The 12,500-nt window shown below is 38.5% G+C and overlaps 1 protein-coding gene across 1 annotated transcript in view; it reads right to left on the reverse strand.

The window, feature by feature from the left end:
• Positions 1–657: 657 nt before the first annotated feature.
• The window catches only part of LOC138032732 (MAM domain-containing glycosylphosphatidylinositol anchor protein 2-like), a 24,320-nt gene continuing 12,477 nt past the window's right edge, over positions 658–12,500 (reverse strand). Inside the window, exons 4-8 of the mRNA XM_068880475.1 lie at positions 12,327–12,500; positions 6,877–7,200; positions 5,627–5,968; positions 3,957–4,010; positions 658–2,040 (exon numbers count right to left, since the gene is read on the reverse strand). The exon at positions 12,327–12,500 is cut by the window's right edge and continues 177 nt beyond it. Coding sequence (XP_068736576.1) covers positions 1,847–2,040; positions 3,957–4,010; positions 5,627–5,968; positions 6,877–7,200; positions 12,327–12,500 — 1,088 coding nt within the window. The 3' untranslated portion in view covers positions 658–1,846. The remainder of the gene's footprint in view (positions 2,041–3,956; positions 4,011–5,626; positions 5,969–6,876; positions 7,201–12,326) is intronic.

The following is a 12,500-nucleotide window of genomic DNA, read 5'->3' on the forward strand; positions in this document are numbered from 1 at the left end:
AGGAATTTCGGAAAATGTTTCAGGTAATTCCATACCGCAAAGTAAAAGAGAGAAAGCGTAAGCTTTGTGATGTTTAGCCATCGAGCGAAATATGCCCTCAAAAGATGACACCTCTGCTTCTTACCGTGGTGGAAAAGCAGCGAGAAGAAGAAGTCCTTGAATCGCCGTTAAAACGTTGAAAAACCACTTGTCAAGAAACAGCAAGCGGGCCAAAGATTTGTCCAGTGAAAGGTTTCCTCATGAACTTGAAGCGTCCAACGAAGTAAAGGTCTTGAGGGAGCTTGAGAGAAAAATATCACACCTTGACAGCTCTTTGCACTGTGAACTGGAAGAAATTTTTAGCCATCGTAGCAGTGCAGCTCTCAGTGTTTTCGCATGTAAGGCGAAGAAATATAGAGAAGATGTTTGCAGTTGTTAACCTTTCCGTTTACTGTTTAGTCCTTTTGGTCACTGCAAATTCCTTGGAAGTTATCATTTGTGGAACACTCGACGAAGGGAAATTTGAAGTGAACGACCCAGTGGAACGCGTAATAGAAACACTACGAATTAATTGTTACGCCAGTGAACTTAATGAACCCATTGCTTGAAAGGGTTTGAGATAAGAGCATATTCAGGCAAGCAAAGTTTTACAATACAACAGTAAAACATCAGAGTACATTTATTTATAAATGTCATTTTTATTGTGAGTAGAACTGCAGAAATGAACTATTTGAATCAAAATAAGTGGCCATTCATTCATTTGAATAACTTAACTTGTTTGTTATTGTCTTTAGCACTGAAGTTCTACAATGTAGTTGTGAGCTGTGAATTAGAAATTAGCCATTTTTTTTCCTTCTTGCTACGTGTTTTTTTGTCAATTAGGTATTACTAGTTTCTTATGCATGTTGTTCTCTCCATAAGCTTTAAAAAACAAACTGTAAACATTGCATTAATTAAAACCGTCTATTTATTCTCACATAGTCTAATAGTGTAAAAGTTGAAAATTTTAGTAGTTATATAATACAGAAGAGTACTGTGTTTTGATGGGGGTGAGGTAAACATCGCCAAGACTGTGAGCCGATGTCCCACATCTCTTGTTATGGCATGCAGAATTCAAAAAAAGGACTGAAAACCTTAAAGGGCTTTTAAGGGCAGCTTTGGCCAACTAGAAGCCAAATACGAGTTTTACATGCACGTGTCAGTCTCTTTGTTTAGGTGATCATGATTATTTTGGCAACGTAATTTGTTTTCTTGCAGTTTCGCCTTCTCAGAAGTTTTATTGGTACATGTTCAAATTGCCAGTTCAATTCAAGGGAATGGCTAAAATGAGTTTTTAATACATGACACGATTTGCAATTGTCAAAATGAACAAATCACATCATTGTATTTTATTACCATTTGTCCATAATTTAATATTTTGAAATGACTTTCAACCCGAGCATTGCTTTATGAACCAAGGGAACACGGTGTCTTGTTTTGGTAGAGAATTGCTTTTTGAAGGCTTTTGTTTTGCATTGTGTGATTCCAGAAATTATCCATACAGTTTTGAGGGGGGTCTTAATAGAGCCAAATCTGTTGTTAAGGAAAGCAAACAAAAAATAAAAGAACAACTTAAACCAGAATAACAAGAGATGTGGGGTGGGATGCTCAAACAAAAAACCGTTTGTTGGTAAGAGGATGGATATTTCATGGAGTAGAACACTATTTTTTTAACCAACGCTAAACGTTTTGACATGTCTCAAAATGACTGATTAGCTTCACCAACTTTACCAGAAGTGGCCAAGTCCGTTTCGCTTATTCAGTTTCGTCTGCTTACGATAAAGTCCTACAAACTATTTCTTTATTGTGGCTAGATTTTAACGTTAATCTAAAAGGCGGTTTCCTCCGTGACTTCCAAAAGACGAGGACATTGCCTTGGAAAGATGATATATGGCTTCCTTTTCTTGATGCACCCAGTAACGGCCAAGAGTACAAATACCAAGACTCCAACAATTGGGATCACTGTGGCTAGGATCCATTTTTCTGAGCTCGTAGCTTGGGGTGTGTTGAATATCCGGCCAACTGGAGAAAATGGCAAAGATCCTGTCACTAAACACCAAGTCAGTACATGCCACAATTCGTTGTTCTGTTTTCTAAAGTTCTAATTACATAAAATACAAAGGCGATTGCTCTCTCATCTCGCTTTTAAGAAGCAAAATATCGTATTGTCGAACATAAGCATTCAGCGATTGGAAACATTTTTCGGAAGCCCCCTTACAGGGAAATAGATTTCCTCAAAGACAGGAGGAGTATTAGTCTCACGGTAATGCGCATGAACGAAACAAATTTAAAACTTTAACAAGAAAAATTGATGAAATCCTGAAGCTTTTCTTGCTTTATTATATGACTAGTTCAGTGAGCGGGCAAGATAAACCCAATCCCGCGCAGTAATTGGCTACCCGAGCGTGCAAGATCAGTGGAGCTTCACCGCCCGCTCGGGATTTCTCGTTTGGCCCCGCAAGATCAAAGATCATTTTTTTGGTGTTTTATCCCATATAATAAATCTTTTGTTGACCAAGCTTGTTCGGTCAAGATAGCTGAATATTGGCCTCGTTCTTTTTTTGCGTGTTTATGGGCCTCGAATTCGTCTCGGTCCATAAACACGCAAAAAAAGCACTTGTCCAATATCCAGCCATCTTGTCCTCACGCTTGGTCCATAACCCATATTTACTATATACTCAACAAATATCGTGTTTCTGATTGTTCAACGACGAATGCAAAAAGAGGTTATAGAGTGCAATACAGAAATGGCTATGGAAAGAAAGCGATGGAATGATTCTGCTGAGTATATCATAAATAAACCGTATGAATTTGCGTTTCGTGATTTATGATCACTCGTGATGTAGTAAAGTGGCTGAACACAGCTTTTGATACCTATGTTTCATTTACCTTTTTCCCTAAAACCCTTCATCCTTTGTTCGCCAAAAATGGTACTAAGCAAGTTAGCAACACGAACTTCGGTTTTTTGACAGTTAAGCTGACGTATATGCCATTGCCATGGCAAATTGAATAAAATCGGTTTTGTTAATTTGCAGAAAATCTAGTCGTCAGATTTTCGTTATAATTTGCATGCAACAGGCTTCTAACGATGCTCACAAGTTAACACTACTTTTAACAATAATTTGACAGAGAGATCTTTAATTATCCCTTGTTGGTGGTTCACTGGAATATCTATTTTCCTTTGTTAAGGTTCAACTTTTTTTCAATACTCCAGTTATTTATTTCTTAAAGTATTTTCGTTCTAAATTTCGTTAAATTCTCACGAGTGGTTCTCGAGAGATAGGCGTATTTCAGAGAAAGCTATTCTGCATTCAATCGAAACTTTTTAACTCACTATACGCATGCGATGCATTTAGCTGGGTTCTTTCGACAACAAAGAAAAATCTGTGAATGGCGGAGTTCTTTGCATCGTTACCTTTTCTAACATACATTTCTCATAAAAGACTAAAACCATCAGACACTTTGTTCAATTATAAGGAAAAATAGTACAGATAGCGGAAGCATTGAGCAAATAAAATGTTGCTGTATTGAAGCCATGTTTATTTTTTTGCAATCCTTGCGCGCGCGCTGCATTGCATTAGAAAGAGCGCGCGCGAAAACTGTGTTCGGCCACCTTAACGTTTTCAAATTGCACTCACCCGCGCGCAAACATCACTACATGCTATGAAATCACATAGATTTCTCGTTGGCCACTTTTAATGATTTTCACACATAAGGAAGAGAGCTACAAGTTTCAAATGTTTAAGTTTTTCTACATGCCGGTTTTGACCTTAAAAGCAGCCTTAAAAAAATCATTCGCAGGCTCGTAGTTATCACTCGTGAACAATAATTGTAAACTAATAATGATATGAAAAATTAATGTTATCATAACCATCGTTTATCATCAGAATCATTTTTATTGTTATTGTTGTTAACTTCATGGAATTTTATCCACTAACCTGTCGTTAACTTGAGAATCGAAGCAGGAGTGTAGTCATTTGTGGTTGAAATGTCTGCAATCAAACAAATTGTTTAAGTCACTAAAATATACAATATATTCTCGATTGAAGACAAGACTATACCGTTAAATTTCTCCTTTAGTGTCTGGTAAAGCCTATTTTTGACCGGTCAATTCAGCTGAGAGGAAAATAATTACTCATACGTAGCAAGCGGACAGCCGATCACCTTTTTGTGCTCAAGCATCGCTGACGACATTTTAAATTGCGAAATGCCTTCGTGGCTTGACTGACTTACGAAATGGCGTATAAATAAATTATAAATGTTTGACGAGTTGGCGGAACCAAAAAATTTCTGATGAGTCCATTGCCAGGAACGAAAAATGAAAATTCCAAACATACAATGATTTTGACTCCATTACTCAACCGGACACCGTAGCTATTGTAGATGATATATGGACGCGTTGGCCAGCACGTCACCGTGCCATTTATTTAGCAATGCACCAGAGCCGGACACGAAAACCCCTAAAAAACAAACAGATGGAAAGAAATCGGGGAACGTGTACCCCCGACCAAGGCAGTGATGTGACCCTTAGGGCTCTAGGGTATTCTAATCGAAAAACACTATTTACAATGTAAATAAAGACTATTACTCATGTACAGCCTAACGAAGGCACAAAACATTTTTTTCAGCGCAATATCGCAATAAACGAAACTTGACTTGTGCACGCGGCGAAGGCTGACCGTACAACATATTTGCCAACTTACACCCGGAAACTACAAATCTAAATCCCACAAACCACTGCGCTCGTAACACGGCTCACCGGGCCACTGATACGAGCCGGTAAAATAGAAATTTTTGCTAATTTGCAATTATCACAAATTACATTTATTATCATGCCTCTAAAATTGTGCGCGCTATCGTTGAATGATTTGGTGCTCCGTATTCTACAGTTATATTAGTATAGTTCGTTATATTCAAAGATCATTTTTCTCTACCCACATTGTAAGTTAGAGGTCCTTTAAGATTTCTCCTGCGGATTTTTTTCAGTTGCATTTATGTCCCTTGTGTTCCGTTCCCATTCGGGTCCTGCCTCTTAGGCCCGGGTTAAACGCCGTACTTCACATGAGAGCCGAACCTAATTACACTTTAGGTCGACCCAAACTAGTTAAGTTTGCCTGTTGAGTCAAACGTCGAACTTAATTCAGCCGAACTTTAACTGACCACGAAAATAAATAGCAAAACCGAGATCGAGGCTGTCTCGTACATCAACATGATTATGCATTTGGTTCGGCTCATGTAAAGATCGGCGTTCGACCCAAAGGCGATCTTCAGCCGTTATTCCCGTCTGGAGTGGCCGTGAAGAACGCCTCAGCCGATCCAAATAAAACCAGTCGAACTTAATTGGGTCAAACGCCGTACTTCACATGAACTTAATTCATGTAAATTAGTTAAATTGAGTTCGGCTCATGTGAAGTACGGCGTTTAACCCGGGCCTTAGTGCGGCTCTCAAACTCGACTTTCGCTTTTAAAGATTCCCCGTTCCTTATTTTCTGACCCCGGATTTCCATTCTCCGTTTCCTTCAAAGATATCCCTCAAACTCGGTTAATAAAAGGTATTTATCAGTATACGATGGTTGTTACTTTCATTTACTCTAAAAAGGTTCCTTACCCGATAGCACCTTTAATTGAATTTTGACTGAGCTGTTCAACCATCCTTTAACTTCATCTTCGCATGATTGATGACAGCTATACTCCCCTTCATCTTCCCCTGTAATGTTGGTAATTTCGAGCTTGTAGGCATCATAGCATATGCTGTCAGTCTCTTCGAACTCCACTATTTTATACTTTTCATCTGTTTTTAAAGACACCGAGTTATTTTTGAAATGCCAAGCGAATCCTTGACACCTGTCATTAGCATCCCATCTGACCAAGCAACTTAAGGCAATGTTCTTTAAGGCATTTTCTTTAATCTCTAACGGCGTGTTAGCTCTTATAGAAGTGTCTTTATTGCCTGTATAAAAAACAAGAAAGTTCAGTTTTACAAATGCGTGCCCGATTTTGTGAATTAACAAAGTTTCATTCTCAAAGTTTTTCTGTAAAAACTCCGATCAATTCACATCACTAACAAAATTGCGCCACTAGCCCTTCAAAGCTCAAACGTTTGAGGCTGCCTAAACACGTTACAGTCGAAACCGTTTAGACAACGCACGCATTCGTGAAAACTGGTACTTGGCTCTCGGCTACAGAATTCAAAGTGTGCATTCACTTTTATCATTGTCCGTTTTTATACTAGAGACGCATAATCCGTCCACACGAATTATGGGTCGCTCCACGTATTATCCATATAGTGTAAAAACGGGACGAACTATACAAGACGCATAATTCGTCTGGGACGAACTTGGGCGAACATTTTTTCTGCGTCTGTTAAATCCATCTAGTATAAAGATGGGTACACGACGCATACTGCGTCTGGACGAACTTTCCAGTAAAGTGCGTCTTCGAAGACGCACTAAAGTGGATACTTTGCCCAGACGCACTATGCGTCTTGTTCCCGTCTTCATACCAGACGAACTTCACAGACGCAGAATTATGCGTTTCTAGTATAAAAACGGCCATTTACATGCGAAAATAGTGTCAAATGGCGAAACGAGAACAAAATAACACTCATAAATCAATACTATTTTATAGGGCAGCATCTTCGTTGCCAAGATAAAAATGCTCATAAATTAAGTTGATGAGGAAAATTGTATAAAATTGTTCAAATTTATAATAATAATGATGATCCTTTTCTTAAGTCCCAGCTATTTCTAATGTAAGCCCACTTCAAATCTGACGAGCCAAACAATAATTATTTTTTGGTCTTTACAAATTGAATGAACCATACATGTAAATAAATAAAATAAATATGAGACCACTTACACAAAAATTTCACTTGTATTTTAGAATTCTTGGACGTCGACCAGCTGTTATTAAAACTACTGTTTGCGGCGCACTTATAAACGCCATCGAATTCTTCGCGGCCCGGAACGTGGAGAGTAGTGTAAGTGGTTAAGGTGCCATCCTCTCCTGACTGCTCGAGTTCTTCATGACGCAAACTCTCCGATTCATTGATGATTGGTTCGTCGTCTTTGTACCAAGTTATTTGTGGTCGGGGCCTTCCTTTAAACGCGCAGTATATATCAACCCCTTGGTTCTGAGAGATATATTTTGGGGATCCTGAACGGTTAACAATCACCCATTCACCTAGAAGGGAAAGAAAGACTGACAGATTTGGGTACCAAGGGGCCGTTTCTCGAAAGTCCCGGAACTTTACGAACCATTCTCGGCTGTCACAATTCCTTTTGTAACTCAAGAACGGAGAGCATTTAATTCGTCAAACTTCACAGTTAATTTTCGTTTTGGTACCTTGAAAGCATGTTAAAAGATCGGCTTTCCAAAACAAGCGGTTGGCAATTTCACAGATGGCTTTTCGGGCCCGAAAAGTTTTCGGGACTTTCGAGAAACGGGCCCCAGCTGCAGGTCGCAAAATAAATAAATCTGTCTTAAGCATAAAGACAAGTTAGCAAAATTGTGCTTTAAGGGGAGGTTGTAGTTCAACTGAATTTAACTTTTCTCACATAAACTCGACGTACAAATTATGACATTAATTACAAAACAATACACTCTCAAATACTTCAGTGAACTATTTAAGTGGAGTAGCTGACCCAAAGAAAACAAAAGTTTATTAAATAAATATGCATTGTTGAATAAACAATCAGGTTTAAAGGTATTGCTTCATGAACCAACTAAGAATTGAAGATATGATATTATAATGATCATGTAACTCACTAACTACTGTAGCCATTTACGATATAGAGATTACTTCATGGAAAGCGCGCGAGTACGGGATTTTCACACGAGTTGGTGAGGTATCTGAAATCGAACGAATGAGCGCAGCGAACGAGCGAGATTTCTGATATAAAACCAACGAGTGTGAAAATCCCGTACAAAGCGCTTTCCATGCTGTAATTTGTTTATTTTATACATACTGAGATTTTTTTTATTTATCCAGCTTTAATTGGTTCATTTAATATGTGTTAAAACATTCTCTCACATTCGCTCACTTTGGTGGTTGGTTGGCCGCATCGTTCAATGATGCTCTCAATGTGACTACGCGATGCAGTTATGAGCTATGCTGTCAGTCGATATTTGACTCTCTGGCTGCGTGATGCAGCTAGAGTTAAATACCCACATTTCACCCTTGCTCACAATAGAGTCTCTAGTAGCTCAGCGGTTAGAGCATCCGTACTAGATCACGGAGGGTCGTGGGTTCGAATCCCATCTGGGGCTCGGATTTTTTCCAAGTTCCCAGTGGGTTCATTTGTAACACTTTTCATTTAATATGTGTTAAAATATTCTCTCACATTCGCTTAATTGGTTCTCTAAAATAATTACAAAACTCCTGTATTAAATTCTCTTCGAAAAATTGAGTCTTTACTAAAATTGACATGTGAAAATATCACCAATCAAAAATCATAACTGGTGCAAAGGATAGCAAACATGTCAATTCTTAATTAAATATGGAACTGCTCGTTTGAAAATAACGAAATAAGCAAATCCCAAATTGGTAAGCAAATAAAGTTTAGTTTGTTTAGTTTGAGACGGTACTGTAATGACCGCGATGACCGCGAAAAAGCCCGCGGTTTGTGATTGGACGAAACGATTTTTTCACGTGTGAGAAACTCGTTTCGCCTCTCTGATTGGTCGAAGTAAACTCCGAAACGCTTTTTCACACAGCAAAATTTGATGCGAAAATCCCAGTACATATAATATAAAGAGCTTTTCATGAATTGCCAAAATGTAGAAAATTGATCGTAATTTTGTTTCAGTGCTTTGCATTGATAGGTAATGAGTTCAGTCAAAATGTTATTGTCCCACTATTCTTGCCTTTCTTCGATGAGTAACAAACGTCTTTGTATCAAAGGAAACCCAAAACAAACGCATTATTCCTTTACCAAGAATTAACCGTGTTAGTGCATGCAATTAATTAAAGGCCTGATGATTGTTTTGTTGTCTTATAGCTGAAGATGGAGTCGACCATAATGAGTTGAAACAAATGGACTCTTGATTGGAAACATGAAAACATTGGCCTTTTCATAAAAGCTTGCACACTTCAGTTCAAGAAAATCACCCAAAACCTAATATGGACAGATCATTCTGCTAGATTTCCTTTGCGTTGTAAGTACCGGAGTGTTATTCGTGTGAGATTTAGTGCTACACTCAGAGTTTCTATAAAGATGTTCAGGCTGCGATTTAAAGAAAATCTTATTACATACTCGAGAACATCATACTAGACAGAGAGTCATTTATGAACATTTCGTTTGCTCACTTGTTTGTTTGGTTGTTTCTGTGAGTGTTGTAAAGAAAAGTAAAAGAAATGTAAAACTGTATTTTAACAAGACAACTCAAATACTTAGCGATACGATGTGGTTATCATATTGCATGATACATTGAAAGTAAACTCAGCTTACAGTCGGCGAACTTAGTGAATCACACAACTTTAACAACATGTTAAGAACATATTCAGGGTCAAATTGCAAAAAATAAGAACGTTCAGACTCAGCCCCAAAATTAGATGTTCTTATAAAAAAAAGTGTATGTTCGCGGTATTTTACTCAGTGTTCACCTAAAAGCTCTACAAATACTGCGACAGGTGCAAGCGAATGATTCTGAATTTGCGTGAAAAGCAATTTTAGAATACTATGGCCTGATACGAGACCGTCGCAAAATATATTGAAGTTTCACTCTCCGTTGCAATGGAATAAATAAGCACTTGTAAATTTTGTCAAAGACTACAAATTGCACTCACCCTACGGGTTTTTGCAATTTTGGTCGTCTTTGAAAAAACTTACTCGTGCTTATTTATTCCAAATTGCACTCAAAGTCAAGTGATTATCTATAGTAAAAAAGTGCGTGCCACTCACTGGTTCCTCACGGAATCCAAAAGGGATGACTCCGTTCGTGAAGTGCATGCCAAGAAGAAAACCTAGAATCTCGATCTTAAACACAGACTGTCAAGGTGTCCTAAGCAAGAGAATTTCTCACGTCATCAGTGACAACCGTAGCAGCTTCCATGATGCGCAACTGAGAAGTCGGGAATGGTGGAGGAATGTTGACGATTAATTCCATCGCCGTTGCGCTTTGGTTTGGGATCTGTATGATTACTTCTGTGATCTTTTGCCCGGACGTTGTCTATCATGGGCCAACCCTTTTGGAAATTAAGGAAGATTGGGAGGATCTGGAAATTAGTGAGCTACTGGTTTGTATCGCCACTTGCCCAGACCACTTGACCACATCCCATATTGGATATGGAAAGACAAGGCTGAGAGTTACACCTATCGAGACTATAGTGTGGCATTTGTCACTCTCAACTTATACTTGGCCAAAACCTTGGAAGAGAGCCAACACCATTCTTCTCTCTTCTCTCCAGAGTGAATATCTCAATTAGTAGTATGGACTACCAAGGAATCGATGTGAAACCATGTCGCAAAAAAATTCCCATTTGCTTTTTCTCGTAAGTATGTATAGTTTTGTCGCGTTGTGTTATCTAGTATTGGTGTTAATTATAAGGTTTACAGTTCTGGAAGTGTTAGTACGTAATAACATATTGTATACCTTAAATTCCGTTGTTAATAGAGTTTGTATCGTATTCTCTGTAATCAATAGCTGTAAGCCGCACTTTTGCACAAGAAAAAAAAAACTTTGGTGTTAATTATATGTAAATGTTGTATATAAATACACAAAAACAGGCCTTGGCTACGGTTGGAAAAAGTCAGTTGAGAAGAAGGCAGACGAGGAGAAAGAGCGAAATTAAAGAAGGAGAAGGAGGCCCGGAGAGAAGCCAAAGTGGGTAAGTGAACGTGTTAAGAAAGGAAAAAAAAAAGAACAGTGCCAAGAGTCATTGGTAGGAACCGACCGCTGTACTCCTTTGTCGACGGTGGCCAAGATAGTGAAAGCTTTGTGAGGAAAAGTTCGGTGATAAAAGTGAAAGTTTTGAGGACAGACAGAAGAACAACGTTCATTGGTTTGCTGTAAGAGGTTGCAGGATTAGCCGGTTGGACTGACAAGAACCTGGAGAAAGCACGAGGGCTGACGGTGATCTGAACTTTATATAAATTGTAAATAGTACTTTGAAGATTAACTTAACTTTAGCCGCTTAATTAGAGTTTGCAAGTTGGCTTTAGTCTAGGTTAGTTAACTTTCATTTCTAAGATTTCGTATACTGTTAGCTTGTAAATTTAGAGGTTAAAAACAAAATAATAATGCAAGGCTGTTTGTCCATACAGAAATAGCAAAAGATGGTTCTGATGCTGAATACCAAGGCTGCTGCTTGCACTCGATTAATCTTGTCATTTGCCACGCCCGTAAAATCACAGCATGATGGACGTGATGGACTTGTGTCATGAATTGTCCGCATTCTTTGACAATTCACCCAAGCGGCACTGAGAAGTTCTTAAAGATTGAAATCGACGATTTCACAAAAACGCACTAAGGGTTGCAAGGAATACAACATTTGTACTAGTAATGATAATATGATGACTTTATTTAACGAGGCCTCATATTTACTGGTTGCCCAGTAGTTTACAATATGGCCCTCAACTCAACTGAAATCAAATCAAATGTTGGTTTTTGAGAAGAGGGGAAAACCGGACTACCCAGAGAACAACCTCTCGGATCGACTCTCGGAGCAGAGTAGAGAACCAACAAACTCAACCCACATCTGGCGTCCGATCCGGGAATCGATCCCAGGCCACATTGATGGAAGGCAAGTACTCTAACCACTGCACGATGTACGATTATATTGTTATAACTTTTAATGAGACCTGCCAGCCCATAATTGATGAGCGTTTCTATCCAAATTGAGGAGGAATGGTGCTGGGACAGCAAAGTAAAGGCGATGGCCAATGGGTTACAGAACACTATGAGGGATCCATTTCATATATAATTTCATCGTTGATTCAGGAGCGTTCAACTTCTCTATAATCGTGCAACGGCATTTTTGCAGACAGAGTTATTTTTAGATTGATTTTTCCCGTAAAACTAGACCTTTCCAGCCAATCACAAGTCTTGCGTGAGAAATTAATACCCATGGGATTGAGAATGGTCACACGTGCAAGCCAAGTAATATTAATTAAGAACTTGTCTAAAAATTGCTTCGTCGATGCAGTTACATAGACCTAGTATTGGAGTTGTAAGCTCCTTGCATTGCTTGCTTCGTAATAAGCAATTCGTAGGGTATTGCTTGGACGACGCAAGCGATAATTATGCAATGACGTATGTAATGACGTTAACACTGTTAATAAAAATGTTAATTATTTATAATTTCTTACTCGTTGTCGGAGAAGGAGAATATACTTTCATCTTAATAGAATCTGATTGGTTATACCATCCATAAAAAGTTCTGCATCTCTGGTGACAGCTATACTCCCCTTCATCATCTTCAGTCACATTCAGAATTTCAAGGCTGAAGGCTTTCTTGCATACGCTCTTAATCTCTTCAAATT

This window comes from Montipora capricornis, chromosome 1, assembly GCF_036669925.1.
Source record: "Montipora capricornis isolate CH-2021 chromosome 1, ASM3666992v2, whole genome shotgun sequence".
NCBI classification, from domain to species: Eukaryota; Metazoa; Cnidaria; class Anthozoa; order Scleractinia; family Acroporidae; genus Montipora; species Montipora capricornis.